This window comes from Erinaceus europaeus, chromosome 14 (genome assembly GCF_950295315.1).
Source record: "Erinaceus europaeus chromosome 14, mEriEur2.1, whole genome shotgun sequence".
Classification (NCBI taxonomy): Eukaryota; Metazoa; Chordata; class Mammalia; order Eulipotyphla; family Erinaceidae; genus Erinaceus; species Erinaceus europaeus.
This window is the reverse complement of record NC_080175.1, coordinates 26,776,679-26,793,601: the sequence shown is the minus strand read 5'-3', so window position 1 is coordinate 26,793,601 and position 16,923 is coordinate 26,776,679. Positions and strand designations below refer to the sequence as shown.

The following is a 16,923-nucleotide window of genomic DNA, read 5'->3' as shown; positions in this document are numbered from 1 at the left end:
AATGGGAAACTGGGGAATGTTATGCATGTCCAAACTATTGTATTTACTGTTGAATGTAAAACATTAATTCCTCAATAAAGAAATAAATTTTTAAAAAATTCATGAATGGCTGGCAAAAAAATTTTTTTCCACATAACTAATGACATTCATATAATGAAACTGGTATTAATTTATCAGTTAATATTTGGTTAATTACTGGACCAAGATTTATTTGCTTAAATTTTTATTTATTTTAGATAGAGACAGAGGCAGTGAGGCAAAGAGAAAGAGAAACCACTGCACTGAAATTTCTATTAATACGGTGTGGGTCAGACTTAAAAAATAAATGTATGGAGTGGTCCAGGAGGTAGCGCAGTGGATAAAGCATCAGACTCTCAAGCACGAGGTCCTGAGTTCAATTCCCGGCAGCACATGTACCAGAGTGATGTCTGGTTCTTTCTCTCCTTCTATCCTTCTTTTGTCATTAATAAATAAATAAAATATAAATAAATAAATAAATAAATAAATAAATGTATGGGAATCCGGCGGTAGCGCAGCGGGTTAAGTGCACATGGCTCAAAGCACAAGCACTGGCGTAAGGATCCCAGTTCAAACCCTCGGCTCCCCACTGCAGGTGTTTGATTCACAGGCAGTGAAGCAAGTCTGCAGGTGTCTTTCTCTCACCCTCTCTGTCTTCCCCTCCTCTCTCTATTTCTCTCTGTCCTATCCAACAACAACGACAGCAACAACACTAACAATAATATCTACAACAATAAAAAAACAGGGGCAACAAAAGGGAAAAAATAAGTAAATATTTTTTTAAAAAAAATAAATGTAACATATGCTGTGCTCAACCAGGTGCACCACCACTCAGCAGCCTACGTTTATTTTTTTTTTTTAGTTTTTTTAAAAGTTTTTTTATTACCTTTATTTAGTTATTAAATAGAGACAGCAAGAAACTGAGAGGGAAGGGGTGATAGAGAAGGAGAGAGAAATAGAGACACCTGCACCCTACTTCACCACTTTTGAAGCTTTTCCCCTGTAGGAGGGGACTGGGGATTTGAACCTGGGTCCTTGCACATTGCAACATGTGCGCTCAACCAAGTGCGCCACCGCCCATCTTTTTATTTATTTTTAATTGATTTATTTCCTTTTGCTGCCCTTGTTGTTTTATTGTTGTAGTTATTATTGTTACTGCTATTGATGTCGTCATTGTTGGATAGGACAGAGAGAAATGGAGAGAGGAGGGGAAGACAGAGAGGGGGAGAGAAAGATAGACACCTGCAGACCTGCTTTACCACTTGTGAAGTGATTTCTCTGCAGGTGGGGAGCCGGGGGCTCCAACCTAGATTTTTTTTTTTTAATTTTATTTATTTAATTTATTTATTCCCTTTTGTTGCCCTTGTTGTTTCATTGTTGTAGTTATTTTTGTTGTCATTGTTGTTGGATAGGACAGAGAGAAATGGAGAGGGGAGGGGGAAGACAGAGAGAGGGAGAGAAAGATAGACACCTGCAGACCTGTTTCACCTCTTGTGAAGTGACACCCCTGCAGGTGGGGAGCCAGGGCTTGAACCAGGATCCTTATGCGGGTCCTTGTGCTTAGCGCCATCTGCGCTTAACCCGCTGCGTTACAGCCCGACTCCCTAACCTGGATTCTTAACACAGGTCCCTGAGCTTTGCACCACCTGCGCTTAACCTGCTGCGCTACCACCGACTCCCCATCTTTTTCTTTTTCTTTTTTCCTCTTCTTTTGCCCTTGTTGTTTATCGTTGTTGTTGTTGTTGGATATATATATATATATATGGGGTTTTTTTCTGCCTCCAAGGTTATTGCTGGGCTTGGTGCCGGCACTATGAATCCCTGCTCCTGGAGGCTATGTTTTCCCCTTTTTGTTGCTCTTGTTGTGTAATTGCTGTTGTTGGATAGGACAGAGAGAAATGGAGAGAGGAAGTGAAGACAGAGAGGGAGAGAGGAAGATAGACATGCACAGACTTCCTTTACTGCCTGTGAAGCTACTCGCCTGCAGGTGGGGAGCGGGGCTCAAACCCGGATCCAAATGCCACATGGGCTTAACCTCCTGCCCTCCGCCCGACTCCCCCCACCCCCATTTGCTTTATATCTTACTGCCTTTCAGCCACCAAGATGAAGGCTATCATGATGCAACCCTGACCTCAACAATGTGTCCGGGAACCTTACCTCTCCAGAGCCCTGCCCAAGTAGGGAAAGATAGAAACAGGCTGGAAGTATAGATCAACCTGCCAAAGTCTATGTCCAGCGGAAAAGCAGTTGCAGAATCCAGACCTTCCATCTTCTGCACCCCATAAAGAATTTTGGTTCATATTCCCAGGAAGGGACAAAGAATAGGGAAGCTTCCAATGGAGGGGATGGGGCACAGAAATCTGGTGGTGGGACCTGTAAGAATTATCTTACAGTTTTGTAACTCTTAGAATTTTGTTAATTATTATTATTTTTAAAATGTTTTTGTTTTTTTCTTTTTTAATTTATTTGTGAAAAGGAAACAGTGGGGAGTCGGGCGGTAAGGTAGCAGGTTAAGCTCAGGTGGTGCAAAGTGCGAGGACTGGCCTAAGAATTCGAGCTCCTGGCTCCCCACCTGTAGGGGAGTCGCTTCACAGGCAGCGAAGCAGGTTTGCAGGTGTCTATCTTTCTCTCCCCCTTTCTGTCTTCCCCTCCTCTCTCCATTTCTCTCTGTCCTATCTAACAACGATGACATCAATAATAACAATAACTACAACAACAATTTAAAAAAATAAGGGCAACAAAAGGGAAAATAAATATAAAAAAACAAAAATAAATAAAATTTTAAAAAAGGAAACACTGACAAAACCATAGGATAAGAGGGGTACAACTCCACACACTTCCCACCACCAGAACTCCGTATCCCCTCCCCTCCCCTGATAGCTTCTTTATTCTTTATCCCTCTGGGAGTATGAACCCAAAGTCATATGGGGTGCAGAAGGTGTAAGGTCTGGCTTCCGTAACTTGTTAATCTTTATTAAATCACTAATAGAAATTGAAAAAACTCATAAAGAAGGTGTGAGGCTTCAGCTCCGGGAAGGAAAAATAAATAAACAAATACCGGGGCCAGGTGGTGGAGCACCTGGTTGAGCGCACATGTTACAATGCACAAGGACCTGGGTTTGAGCCCCTGGTTGCCACCTGAAGGGGAAAAGCTTCACAAGTGGTGAAGCAGTGCTGCAGGTGTCTCTCTGTCTCCTCTCTTTATCTCCCCCTTCCTCTCAATTTCTGGCAGTCTCTATCAAATAAAGTTAAAAAATAATAATATATAAATACCTTAGTCACAGCTTAGGAGGTGAAGTAATAGGAAAAATGTTGGACTCAAGCAGGAGGTCCTGCTTTTGATCACCAGAGTGATACTCTGGTTCATTCTCTCTCTCTTCCTCTCCATCTCTCTCTCTCTTCTTTCTCATTAACAAATATATCTTCTTTATTTTAAAATACATTTTATTTGTTTTTAATGAGAGATACTGAAAGGTAAAGAGGGGGAAAGATCAGAACATTGCTTAGCTTTCATTTATGGTGGTATTGGAATTTGAACATGAGACCTCAAGCCTCAGTCTTTTGCATAGAGGAGAGAGAGGAAGAACCAGACTTCACTCTGGTACATGTGCTGCTGGGGACTGAACTCATGACCTCATGCTTGAGAGTCCACCTCCTGGACCATTAATTTTAATTTTTTTAAAATATTTTATTTTAATGAAACAGAGAGAGATCATAGCACTTCTCAGCTCTAGCTTATGGCGATGCTGGGGATTGAACCTGTGACCTCAAAGCCTCAGATATAAAAGGCTTTTGTATAACCATTATACTATTTCCCTAGCCCAGCTCACACATTCTTGATTTCACCACTCCCAGACTGATAGAGATACTACACTGGGCTTGAACCTGGGATCAAACTCAAGATCTCATGCTTGAGTGTTCAATACTTTATCCATTGCACCACCTCCTGCTCAAATCTCTCTCTTTCTGTTGGGAATGGGGTAGTCTACTTGATTATTGGGGTGACAGCTTAATAGTTATGCAAAAAACTTCCATGATTGTGGCTCTGAGGTCCCAGGTTCATTCCTTGGCACCATAAGCCAGGAGCTAAGCAGTACTGTGGTAGATAAGAGGAAAGGAGCAAGGGGGGGGGGGGAAGGAAGGAGGAGGACATAAAGAGAATTAAAATAGGAAAATATAGGAAGTCCCAGGTTCAGTTCCCTGCACCACCATAAACCAGAGCTGACCAGTGCTCTGGTAAAAATAAGAATAAATTAATAAATAAATAAGATAAACTAGGAAAAATTGAAGTAGCTTCAAATGACAGGTCTGCTTGGAACAGTGAAACCCTAGTGACACCCCTCCCCCAATCTTTTAAAATTTTTGTATTAAAAAGCATTTGGGGGGAAACAGATTGGGAGCTGTGCCCAGTAGACCTCACCTGTTAGGATTCACTGGGCCTCAAGCCTCCTTTCTCTGTCTTCATGGGGAGAAGCTTAGCAAACAGTGAAGCTGTGCTGTAGCTGTCTTTCCCTCTCTCCCCCTTCCCTCTAGATTTGTTTTTCTTTTTAAATTATACTTATTTATTTATTGGATAGTGACAGCCAGAAACCTGCAGCACCACTTCACCACTTGTAAAGCTTTCTCCCTGCAGGTGGGGACCAGGGGCTCAAACCTGGGTCCTTGTGTATTGTTAGCATGTGCGCTCAACCAGGTGCACCACCACCCAGCCCCAGTTTCTTTTTTTTTTTTTCTCTACTTTAAAAATACTAAGTACTGGGGGGCCAGGCAGTAGCACAGGGGGTTAAGTGCACATGGCACAAAGCGCAAGAACGGGTGTAAGGATCATGGTTTGAGCCCCCCGGCTCCCCACCTACAAAGGAGTCGCTTCACAGGCTTCACAGGCGGTGAAGCAGGTCTGCAGGTGTTTATCTTTCTCTCCCCCCTCTGTTTTCCCCTCCTCTCTCCATTTCTCTCTGTCCTATCCAATGATGACAACAATAATAAAAACAACAATAATAAACAACAAGGACAACAAAAGGGAAAATGATAGCTTCCAGGAGCAATGGATTTGTAGTGCGGGTACTGAGCTCCAGTAATAACCCTGAAGACAAAAAAAAAAAGATTAGTATTTTAAATTTTGTATTTATTTCTTTTTAAAAAAAATATATTTTGGGAGTTGGGCGGTAGTGCCGCGGGTTAAGCGCACATGGCACAAAGCGCAAGGACAGATGTAAGGATCCCGGTTCGAGCCCCCAGCTCCCCACCTGCAGGGGAGTCACTTCACAGGTGGTGAAGCAGGTCTGCAGGTGTCTGTCTTTCTCTCCCCCTGTCTTCCCCTCCTCTCTCCATTTCTCTCTGTCCTGTCCAACAACATCAATAACAACAACAATAATAACTACAATAATAAAATAACAAGGGCAACAAAAGGGAATATTTTTTAAAAATTTATTTATTAATGAGAAAGATAGGAGGACAGAGGTGAAGAACCAGACATAACAGGGCCTGGGTGGTGGTGCACCTGGTTAAGCATACATTATGCACAAGGACCTGCACAGGGATCCAGGTTCGAGCCCCTGCCCCCACCTGCAGGGGGGATGCTTCATAAGCAGTGAAGCACATCTGCAGGTGTCTATCTTTCTCTCTCCCTATCTCCCCCTCCTCTTCTCTCTCAATTTCTCTCTGTCCTATCCAATGAAATGGGGAAAAAAAAAAAAAGGCTGCCAGGAGCAGTGGATTCGTAGTGCTGGCAGTGAGCCTCAGCAGTAACCTTGGAGGCAAACAAATCAAAAACCAAAGAACTAGACATCACTCTGGTACATGTGCTGCCGGGGATTGAACTGGGGACTTCATGCTTGACAGTCCAATGCTTTATTTATTTATTTTTCTTTTTTTACCAGAGAACTGCTCAGCTTTGGCTTATGGTAGCGCAGGGGATTGAACCTGGGACTTTGGAACCTCAGGCAAGAGAGTCTCTTTGCATTACCATTGTGCTATCTATCCTTGCCAGTCTAATGCTTTATCCACTGTGCCACCTCCTAGACCACCATTTCTTTCTTTTTTATTTTATTAATTTAATTATTTTTTCTTTTTAACCAGAGCACTGCTCAGCTTTGGTTTATGGTGGTACAGGGGATTGAACCTGGGATTTAGAAGCCTCAGGCATGAAAGACTCTTTGCATAACCATTATGCTGTCTACCTCCACCCCCTCCAAGTTATTTATTTTTTTTTACCAGAGCACTGCTCAGCTCTGGCTTTTGGTGGTGTGTATGTGCGTGTGTGTGTGTGTGTGTGTGTGGGGGGGGGGGGGGTTTGAACCTGGGATTTTGGAGCCTCAGGCATGAGAGTCTCTTTGCATAACCATTATGCTATCTCTCACCCACCCCACAAAGTTCTTTCTTTCTTTTTTTTTTTTATCATCTTTATTTATTAGAGACAGCCAGAAATATAGAGGGAAGGGGGAGCTAGAGTGGAAGAGAGAGAGAGACACACACACCTACAGCACTACTTCACCACTCGCAAAGCTTTCCCCCTGCAGGTGGGGGGGGCTCGAACCTGGGTCCTTTTGAACCGTAACATGTGCGATCAACCAGGTGCACCACCACCCGGCCCCCCCCCACCAAGTTATTTCTCTCCCCACTCCTATCACCAAAGGTCTGTGTCCCCATCCCAACCCCCATAGATAACCATTCTAGTTCTCCCACAGTCTTAGAAATAGGTTGACACTTCAATTTTTTAAAAATTTATTTATTATTGAGAAAGGAGAGAGAGAGGGAGAGGGAGAACCATGTGCTGCTGGGGTTGAACTTGGGACCTCATGCTTGAGAGTCCAGTGCTTTATCCAAGGAGCCACCTCCCAGACCATTATTTAATTCCCTAAATTTTGATAGTTTTTTCTTTTTATTTATTTACTGGATAGTCACAGAGAGAAATTGGGAGGGGAAGGGGAGATAGAGAGGGAGAGAGACAGAAAGATAATTCCCTACATTTTGCATGAGTGAAACTATTTTGTAGTTGTCCTTTACCTCCCTACCTTCTTCACTAAGCATAATCTTCTCCAAGTCCACCCACTTTATCCCAAAGAAAAAAAGATCATCTTTTTTTTTTTTTTTTTTAAATAATTGTTGAATAACACTCTGTTGAGTATATGTCCCATAATTTTTTTTTTTTGCCTCAGATTATCACTGGGGCTTGGTGTCTACACTACAAATCCACTGTTCCTGGGGGCGATTTTTAAAATTTTTGTTGTTATTGTATGGGACAGAGAGAAATTGAGGAGGGGAAGACAGGGGGAGAGAAAGACACCTGCAGATGTGTGAAGTGAACCCCGCTGCGGGTGAGGAGCTGAGCGCTCCAACCCGAATCTTTGCCAGGGGTCCTATAGCTTTACGCTATGTGCTACCACCCCACCCCACTCCAGTCCCATAACTTTTTAGCTAGTCATCTGTCAAAGATCATTTTGGTTGTTTCCAGGTTTTTGCTATTGTGACTAACCCTCTAGTTTTCTGTCTCTATTCAATAAATTTAAATTAAAAAACCAACAACACTTAAGGGCAGAGGTAGTATAATGGTTATGCAGAGATTCTCGTGCTTGAAGCTGCAAATTCCCAAGTTCAATCTCTGCACCACCATAAACCAGAGCTAAGTAGTGCTCTGGAAAATAAAAAGCAGTGTGGGAGGGGTGTGTGGGGGGAGGTAGATAGCATAATGATTATGCAAAGAGACTCTCATGCCTAAGGTTCCAAAGTCCTAGGTTCAATCCTGTGCACCACCATAAACCAGAGCTGAGCAGTGCTGGGAGAAGGAGGGTGGGGGTGGCTAACACCATGATTATACAAAGAGACTGTCACTCCTGAGACTCCAAAGTTGCAGGTTCTATCCCCTGCACCACCATACGCCATAGCTGAATAGTGCTCTGGTTAAAAAACAAAAAAAGTGGGAGTCGGGCGGTAGCGCAGCGGGTTAAGCGCAGGTGGCGCAAAGCTCAAGGACCTGCATAAGGAACCCGGTTCAAGGCCCCGGCCCCCCACATGCAGGGGGCATCCCTTCACAAGGGGTGAAGCAGGTCTGCAGGTGTCTTTCTTTCCCCCTTTCTGTCTTTCCCTCCTCTCTCCATTTCTCTCTGTCCTATCCAACAACGACAACAATAACTACAACAATAAAAAGCAATGGCAACAAAAAAATAATAATAATAATAAAAAAGATGTTTCGAGGAACAAATATCTTAGTTGGATAGTGTACTGTTTTGCCATGTGCAAAACCCAGATTCAAGACCAGTCTCCACAGCATTGAAAGCTTAGGTGCTGTTGTTTCTTTCACTCTTCTCTTGCCTCTGTCTATCCTAAGAAAAAAAGTTTCCCAGGCTATAACACACAAACACGAGCTCCTGTTGTTTTCAAGGTACAGTAAAATGATCTGAAGTAGCAGGAAATAAATTTGGCAATAAGACGTTAGTAGAGGTTTCTGAAGCCCAGAGAGGCCCAGAGAATGCGGTTTTCTAAAATTAAATTTCTGGTGCCGCAGTATGAGATTAGGTGAGAGGGCCAGAACCTGTAGCACTGATGTCCACCAGAGGGTGCTGTTTCCAAATACAGGCCCACTTGAACTAAGATGGAAAGAACATACAGCAGGCAGGATCGGATGAAAAAGCTCGCGCCGGCAGTTGAACAAGTTAGGAAAATCACAGAACCCTAAATATTAACTCTCTCCTCTCGACCTAGTGCTTTCCAAGTAGATCCCTGCGCGCAGCGCAAAAGTAGGCATTACCTAACGCTTCTGGTACGTGCTGCCGGCCTCCGCTTACGAAGACTACAACTCCCAGGCGCCCTTGCGAGGCAGAGACCCTCTTTCCGGGCACTAGCTGGGTTCGCCGCATGGCCTTCTGTGAGCCGTAGTCTCGTAGTCTTTCGGGAGTTGTAGTTCGTCTCCCACAATCGGCTGGGCGAGGCGGCGCCGGCGAGCAGAGCTGCGCTGAGTGTTCAGGGGCCAAGATGGCGGCGCGCCGGGGACTGAGAGACGGAGTCGCGCCGCCTTCGAGTGTTGGCCCCGGGCCGGACCCTGGCGGTGGAGTCCGAGGCAACGGTTGGGGGAGTCGGAGCCAAGCGTCGTATGGGACTGTTGGCGCTGTGAGCGGCGGGGAGCAGGTGAGCGGCTGGCGAGCGGCCCGCAGCTGGCAGCAGAGCGGCGTGTGCCGGGCGGTGACACGTGGACGCCACAGGAAAGGGAGGAAGCGCTGGGAGGTCGATGCCGGGTGGCTGCGGGAGTCCGACCGGGCCGAGGGGACTCAGGCCGTTTGCTGGGGGTGTGTGGGTGTGAGTGATGCGGGCAGAAGCGGGGTTCCTATGGTTATTTTTCAGGAACGCAGGATGGGCAGGGCAAGTCGAAAACACGGCCCACAGTGGGGGACCCGGGGCTGGGACTTGGAGTCGGGGGCTTAGACCTCTCCCGGTGGATGCCCCGGGGTGCCCCGGCCGGCCGCTACTGTGCCTTTTCGCAGCCACGTGGGATGGGGGAGAGATTTTCCCGGGAGAACTTGTCTGCTTCCCCTCCCCCTCCAGGCGGCCCCGGCACCCACGTGGGTTGGGCGGGGTGGGGGTAGGGGCCGCGGTCCACGTGGGGGCGGGGAGGGTATGTCCACGTGGCTCCGGCCCCGGGCTGCCCGGCATCTCCTGTCGGCGCCGGGGCCGCGCTGCTGGGAACTGGGTGTGTCTCGGCCGGTCCCGCCATCTCCGGCTGGGGCTGCGGGCCCCTGGTCCGGGGGAAGATAGGGGATTCTACAGTCAACTTTGCCCAGAGCCGTGGGATTTTATTTTATTGTATTTTTTCCTTTCCTTCCTCCTTTTCTTGCTTGGGTCTGCAGCGCCTCTCGACAGCAGATGGTGAAGGACTTTCCAGCTGTGTGGGGAGTGTTTTCACTGCGGATGGCGGCTGTGTTGTCGGGGAGGGTAGAGGGCTTGAGCTTGAAAGGCTGCGGAGTGAGCTTGTGGCCACTTCTGTCTGACCGGCTTGGCGTGGATTGTGAGTCACCCGCACTGGCGTTTTGGGATGCCTGCTGGAGGGCCTCCTTCATGAGGAAGGGCCACGGGGAGTGTCAACGTATACAAGAGACAGTTATCTGCTTTCCTCACTTTTTCCTCCAGCATCCCTTTTGAGGAGGTAGCTAAGGCCTGCTCTTGACACATAAAATCTGAAGTGGTTTGGATTTAAGGTTCCCTAGAGTTTTTGCTGTAGATGGGGAAAGTTGGAGGCGATATGAAAACTATTCTACCTAGTTGAACATTTGTTGGGGACGAATCTTTGTCAGATTCTTTGCTTGGCTTTAACTTCTACATACTGGCGTACAATATGTTCTGTTCCCATTTAAGAGTTTCCACTTTGAGGGGAGAGGGGTAGGACTTGGGTTGGGTAGTACTTGGGTTGAGTAATTAAGTTGAGTCCTTGAAAGCATTTTCTGGGGCGTGGTGGGAGTTTGGACTAGAAGCTGTCAGGTAATGTGGTAGCCCAACCCAACCCTTCAGGCCTTCCCCAGGGGAGGAGGGCTTCTTCCTGGACCCTAATTGGGATCTGCCCCTCTCTTTCCCCTCTCTTTTCTCTGAAGTCATCTTGTGGGGTTGGTATTACCTTTAGGGGAGAGGTGGGAAGGATTTATGCAAGATCCAGCTGTAATCCAGTGTAGGTTGTCATGTGGGGTTGTTCCCCTCTCCACCCATGGTTATGTGGAAACTCATCAATCAACTATTTATTGAATAAGTTCAGGTCTAGGGGTGATACTGTGTGAACCACATATGACTCCTGTTCTCTATGATTGTATATTTTTGTCAGGATAGAGTAAATGACAAGTGCAGCAAATTTTGGGTTATGTAACCACAATGCAGTGTACTCCAGTAACTGAAAGGATTTGTACAGGCTGTATTTGTGGGCAAGGCCGCGTTATGGGAGAGAACATGGTAACTGCAGAAATGGAGTCTTTTTAAAAGTTTATTTATTTATGAGAAAGAGAAAGAACCAGACATCATTCTGGTACATGTGCTGATGGGGATTGAACTCAGGACCTCATGGTTGAGAATCCAGTGCTTTATCCACTGCGCCACCTCCCAGACCATAGAAATGGAAAGTCCTCTATGGCTGGTGTGTTGAGAGTGATAAGAATGGTGGTGAAAGAGGAACAGGAGGATCTGGTAGGGGAGACCGGGGAACTCCTAAATCATATTAGGAAGTTAGACCTAATGCTAAGAGTAGTAAGATGTCATTGAAGGGATTAGGGGAATCTCAGGGAATGGTCAGGTAGGCATTTGAAATATTTTATCTGGTTTACAACCCTGTAGGGACACAGCTGAATTTGGGAAAGCAAGTTGGAAGATAGAAGTTAGAGAGATGCTGCTGGCTGGCTCACTTTTAGCCTGAACCTAGAGTTCCTAAATGATGTTGTTACTCGGGGCTGTGCAGCGTGGGCATTGGGGTAGGATGAAGAAGCAGATAGTTCTGACTGGAGCTTGAGTACCTGCCTGGTAATGAGTGGTTCGTGGAACTGGGCATGGTTTTGATTCTGGCTTGGTGACAGGGCCAGTCAGGGTGCAGCCTCCTTGCTCATCCAGGATTTGCTGAGCCAGGTTCTATTCTGCTGGTTGTAATTAACAGCATTGGGAGGAGCTAGTGTCTAAAACTTACCATCTCTTACTTGGTTTCCAGGCCTGACCTTCTAAACTCCCTCTCACCAGCCTTTCTTTTACCTGGGTACCAGGGCTCCTCAGCTTGGGTAGGAGGGTGGTTGTAGGGGGTGTGGTCACACCTGTTACTTTTTTCCCCCCCTTTTGGGAGGAAAAAAAATAGCATGTTTCCCTTAGCTGTAGAAGGGGAGGGGGGCTGGTGTGTGTGTGTGTGTGTGTGTGTGTATACACACACCTGTTCTCTGGCCTTTGCCTCTCCTGTTTTCCTGGAGTTATCTGTGCTCTGGCCTCTGGCTTTGCCAGTCCCATCCCAGCCACATCTGGCCCTGCCTACGCCCACATCCTTGACAGGACTGATGACAAATAATCACTCCCATTACTCCGGAGGGATGGGGTGGGGCTTCCCCATGTATAGACTCAAGCTTACTTTTGCTCTCACCTGGTAGGACTAAGAATGAGACTCCCTTGGATCTACCATTGAAAGCTTGTGTGGCAGACTGTAGGGCTTTCAAAAACGTGCAGTAGATATGAATGTCAACTGTGTAAAGACAAGGAGGGTGCCTGGCATTCTGGGCAACCAGGAAGGACAGTCCTCAGAGCCAAGACAGTGAGCTCTGTGCTAAGCAGAATAGAGATACATAAGCAGGATTTGGGGATAAGGTGACCAGCAGCTAAAATTGCTTCTTGCTCACCTCTCTTTGGTGTGTCCTTAAGTTGGTCTGCCTTCACCATTGCCATACAAGAGTTTGTTTTTGCATAGAGACAGGAGTTGGGATGAAAGTGAGAGACAGAAAGGGAGAGAGGCACCTGCAGCACTGCTTCACCACTTGTGAAGTCTGCCTCCTGTAGATGGGGACCAGGGTCTTGAACCTAGGTCCCTGCTCACTGTAATGTGTGTGCTCAGCCAGGTGTGCCACTGCTTGGCTTCTAATAGCTCTTCTTGTTTTAAAATATTTATTTATTTTTAAATTTTAGATTAATTTACTGGAGGGAGGGAGCAATAACCAGAGCATCACTCTGGATCATGTGATCCTGGGCCTTGAACTTAAGCCCTCATGTTTGAAAAGTCCAGTGCCTTATCCACTGTGCTACCTCTGGGGCAGCATTGGCTAGGGATGCTGTTATTTATTTATTTATTTATTTATTATTATTATTATTTTAGTGTCCTTTTTATTATTTGTTTAACCAGAGCACTGTTCAGCTCTGGCTTATGGTGGTGCGGGGGATTGAACCTGGGACTTTGGAGCCTCAGGCATGAGAGTCTGTTTGCACAACCATTATGCTATCTACCGTCTGCCTATTTATTTATTTTTTAAAATTTATAAAATGGAAATATTGACAAGACTATAGGATAAGAGAGGTACAATTTCTTCCACCAGAACTCCATATCCCATCCCCTCCCTTGAAAGCTTTCCTATTCTTTATCCCTCTGGGAGTATGGACCCAGGATCATTACTGGGTGTCTCTCTCCCTATTGCCCCCCTGTCTCTCTCTCCCTATGGGGCAGGGATCTGGGGAAGTGAGACTCCAGGACACATTGGTGGAGTTGTCTGCCTAGAGAAGTCAGGTTGGCATCATGGTAGCACCTGGAGCCTGGTGGCTAAAAAAGAATTAAGGTATAAAACAGAACAAATTGCTGACTAATCATGAACCTAAAGGCTGGAATATTGTAGATGAGATTTGGGGGTCTCCATTTGGAAAAAGCTAATAGATCTATTTTAGGTACATTCCAAGGGGCCCATGACTTTACTAGTTTTTGCCTGAGCCTGATAGCTAACATGCAGGTGGACGGGAAATGGTGTCATAGTTGGAAACATTTATTTATTTATTGCCTCCTGGGTTATCGCTGGGGCTCTATGCCTGCACTATAAATTCACCCCTTCTAGAGGCTATTTTTCTCATTTTGTTGGCCTTGTTGTGGTTGTTGTTATAGCTGTTGTTGCTGTATAGGACAGAGAGAAATCAGGAGAGATGGGGAAGACAGAGGAGAGAAAGATACCTGCAGAACTGCTTCACCTCTTGTGAAGCGGGGGCCCCCCCGCCCCCCCCCCCCCCCCCCCGCAGGTGGGAGCTGGGGGTTCAAACTGGAATCCTTAGGCCGGCCCTTGAGCTTTGCACCATGTGTGCTTGACCCAATGTGCTACCGCCCAGCCCCCTTATCTTATTTTATTTTATTTTTTGAAATATCAGCACTGCTCAGCTCTGGCTTGTGGGTGTGTGGATGGGGATTCCAACCTGGGACTTTGTAGCCTCAGGCATGGGAGTCTCTGCATAACCATTATGCTATCTCCCCCACCCTGTTCAGCTTTATTAATTTATTTGCTAAAGCACAGTTCATTGTTCAACTTTGGCTTATGATAATGGGGGGGGGGGTGTTGAACCTGGGACCTTGGAGCCTCAAGCATGAGTCTCTTTGTAAACATTATGCTAGTGTACCTCCACCCACCCAACACTGAACAGTTTAAAATTTCTTTAAATATTTATTTCCTTTTGTTGCCCTTGTTTTATTGTTTTAGTTATTGTTGTTATTGATGTCATCGTTGTTGGATAGGACAGAGAGAAGTGGAGAGAGAAGACAGAGAGGGGGAGAGAAAGACACCTGCAGACCTGCTTCACTGCCTGTGAAGTGACTCCCCTGCAGGTGGGGAGCCGGGGCCTCAAACCAGGACCCTTACGCCAGTCCTTTTGCTTTGCACCACATACGCTTAACCCACTGCGCTAGCCCAACTCCTGATGACCATGTCTATTTATTTATTTATTTTTGCCTCCAGGTTTATCGCTAGGGCTCAGTGCCTGCACCATGAATCCACTGTTCCTGGAGGCCATTTTCCCCTTGTTGTTGCCTTTGTAGTTGTTATTGTTGTTACTATTAGCTGTTGTTGGATAAGACAGAAATTGAGAGAGATGGGGAAGACAGAGGGGAGGAGAGAAAGATAGACACCTGCAGACCTGCTTCACCACTTGTGAAACGACCCCCTGCAGGTGGGGAGTTGGGGGCTCGAACCAGGATCCTTGCTTGCGCTCTGTGCCATGTGAACTTAACCTGCTGTGCTGCTGCCCAGCCCCGATTTCTCTTTTAACAGTCTTGCCACCTGGTGGTCATTTTTTCCGATATCCTTTACAGAGAAAAATAGAATGGGTGAGGGGAGTGGAAAGGGAGAAAGACACCTGTAGCAGTGCTCCACTGCTTCTGAAGCTTTCCTCCTGCTTGTGGAAACCTGACCTTGAGCATGGTAATATGTATGCTATACTGCCTGGCTTTTCCCTACCTCCATTTTTTTTTATTTATTTATTTATTTATTTATTTATTTATTTTTTACCAGAGCACTGTTTAGCTCTGGCTTATGGTGGTGCGGGGGATTGAACCTGGGGCTCTGGAGCCTCAGGCATGAGTCTGTTTGCATAACCATTATGCTATCTACCCTCCGCCCCATTTTTTTTTTTTCCGTTCTTTCATCAGAGTATTGCTTAGTTCTGGCTTATTTATGGTGGTACTGGGGATTCAGCCCGGGACCTCTTTCTTGCAGAAGCACTGCTAGCTTGCTGCCCTCACCCCCTATTTTTTAAAATTTTGTTTTTATCTCCAGTTTAATCTGAAAAGTGACTCAACTATTTCTGGATAGTATAAACATACTTTTTCCCCAGCAGGTGCTTGAATACTGCCATTCTAGTTGGGACTGGGGCTGAGAGATTATACTTCTCAGTGACCCATCACAGGCAAAGATTGGGCTGTGTTGAGGTGTCTGCATCCCAGGACTGCACCTGGTTTACGGCTGTCACAACGGCTCACGCCATTGTCATCTTCTGTCCTTTGCCCCAGGTGCTACTGCATGAGGAGGGGGATGATTCTGGCTTTGTCAGTCTGTCTCGCCTGGGCCCCTGTCTTAGGGACAAGGACCTGGAGATGGATGAGCTCTTGCTGCAGGACGAGACACTGCTGGAGACCATGCATAGTTACATGGATGCCTCTCTCATTTCCCTCATCGAGGATTTCGGGAGCCTGGGAGAGGTAAGCTGGGCTTGGCATGGAGGCCTTTGGCCAGGAGCTTTGTGTGGCTCATTCGCTCTGCTCTCTATTTTGGTACATGGGTGCCTGACCTGAGACCTTAAAGTGTGCTTATAAGTGAGACTTGGGCTACACAATGCTAAATTATGACCCACATAAGGATGTCCTATTGTTCAAGGTCTTCCTCCCTACCTGGATCCTTGACTTACATGGTAGGAGGGTTCTGATAACTGTTTGAATTCAATTGCAACCTGCCTTCTGAGCACCCCTAGCTTCACTGAAGGTGGATGGAATGTGAAATGTAAGATTCTTTTTTTTAAATAAATCACTCCTTTGTGTGAGTGGGACCTTACTTTTTCATTCAGATACAAAGGAGAGGCAGAGAGAGAGAGAAGCAGAGACACCACAATATGGGAGATGCCCCCGGGGTCATGGCATTCTCATGTGCTAATGCTTAAACCTTGAAACATAAATGGACTCAGTTCTGACAACTCTCTGACACTAGAGGTAGTAAATGGTAGTAAATGAGGTCGGAACCCATTTACTGATGAGGTTGACACTCTTATTAACTCATTTATTTTTAAAAAATATTTTTATTGTTGGACAGAGACAGAAATTGAGACAGGAGGGGGAGACAGGAAGAGAGAGACACCTGCAGCCCTGCTCCACCACTCATGAAGCTTTCCCCCTGCAGGTGGGGACCAGGGATTTGAACCTGGATCCTTGTGCACTGTAATGTGTGTGCTTAACCAGGGGCGCCACCACCTGGCTCCCTTAACTCATTTATTTTTTCCACCAGGGCTTCATGCATGTGTGATTCCACTATTTCTGGTGGGCTCATCTCTGTCGATCTTTATTTTTTAAATTTTATTTCTTTATTATTAGAGACAGAGAAATTGAGAGGGGAAGAGGACATAGAGAGGGAGAGAGACAGAGACACCTGCAGCCCTGCTTCACCACTCCTGAAGCTTTGTCCCTGCAGGTGGGGACCAGGGGTTTGAACCCAGGTACTTGTACACCATAGTGTATGCACATAACCAGGTGCACCACTGCCTAGTCCCTTATTTTCAATTTTGTAAAAGATTTTATGAGAAATATAGGATAGAAAGAGCCAGACATCACTCTGGTACATTCGCTGCTGGGAATTGAACTCAGGACCTCATGCTTGAGATTCCAGTGCTTTATCCACTGTGCCACCTCCTAGACCACTGTTCATCATCATTACTATTTTAGCTAGCACATGAGAGAACTCA

General features: G+C 46.1%; 1 protein-coding gene across 4 annotated transcripts in view; it reads left to right on the top strand.

Moving 5' to 3' along the window:
• The first annotated feature begins 8,932 nt into the window (after positions 1–8,932).
• PPRC1 (PPARG related coactivator 1) overlaps positions 8,933–16,923 on the top strand; it is a 210,497-nt gene continuing 202,506 nt past the window's right edge. For 3 of the 4 annotated variants that reach the window (XM_060171441.1, XM_060171439.1, XM_060171442.1), the window contains exons 1-2: positions 8,933–9,141; positions 15,485–15,673. In XM_060171441.1, coding sequence (XP_060027424.1) covers positions 8,989–9,141; positions 15,485–15,673 — 342 coding nt within the window. In that variant the 5' untranslated portion in view covers positions 8,933–8,988. The remainder of the gene's footprint in view (positions 9,142–15,484; positions 15,674–16,923) is intronic. The other variant, XM_060171443.1, reaches the window with a different exon arrangement.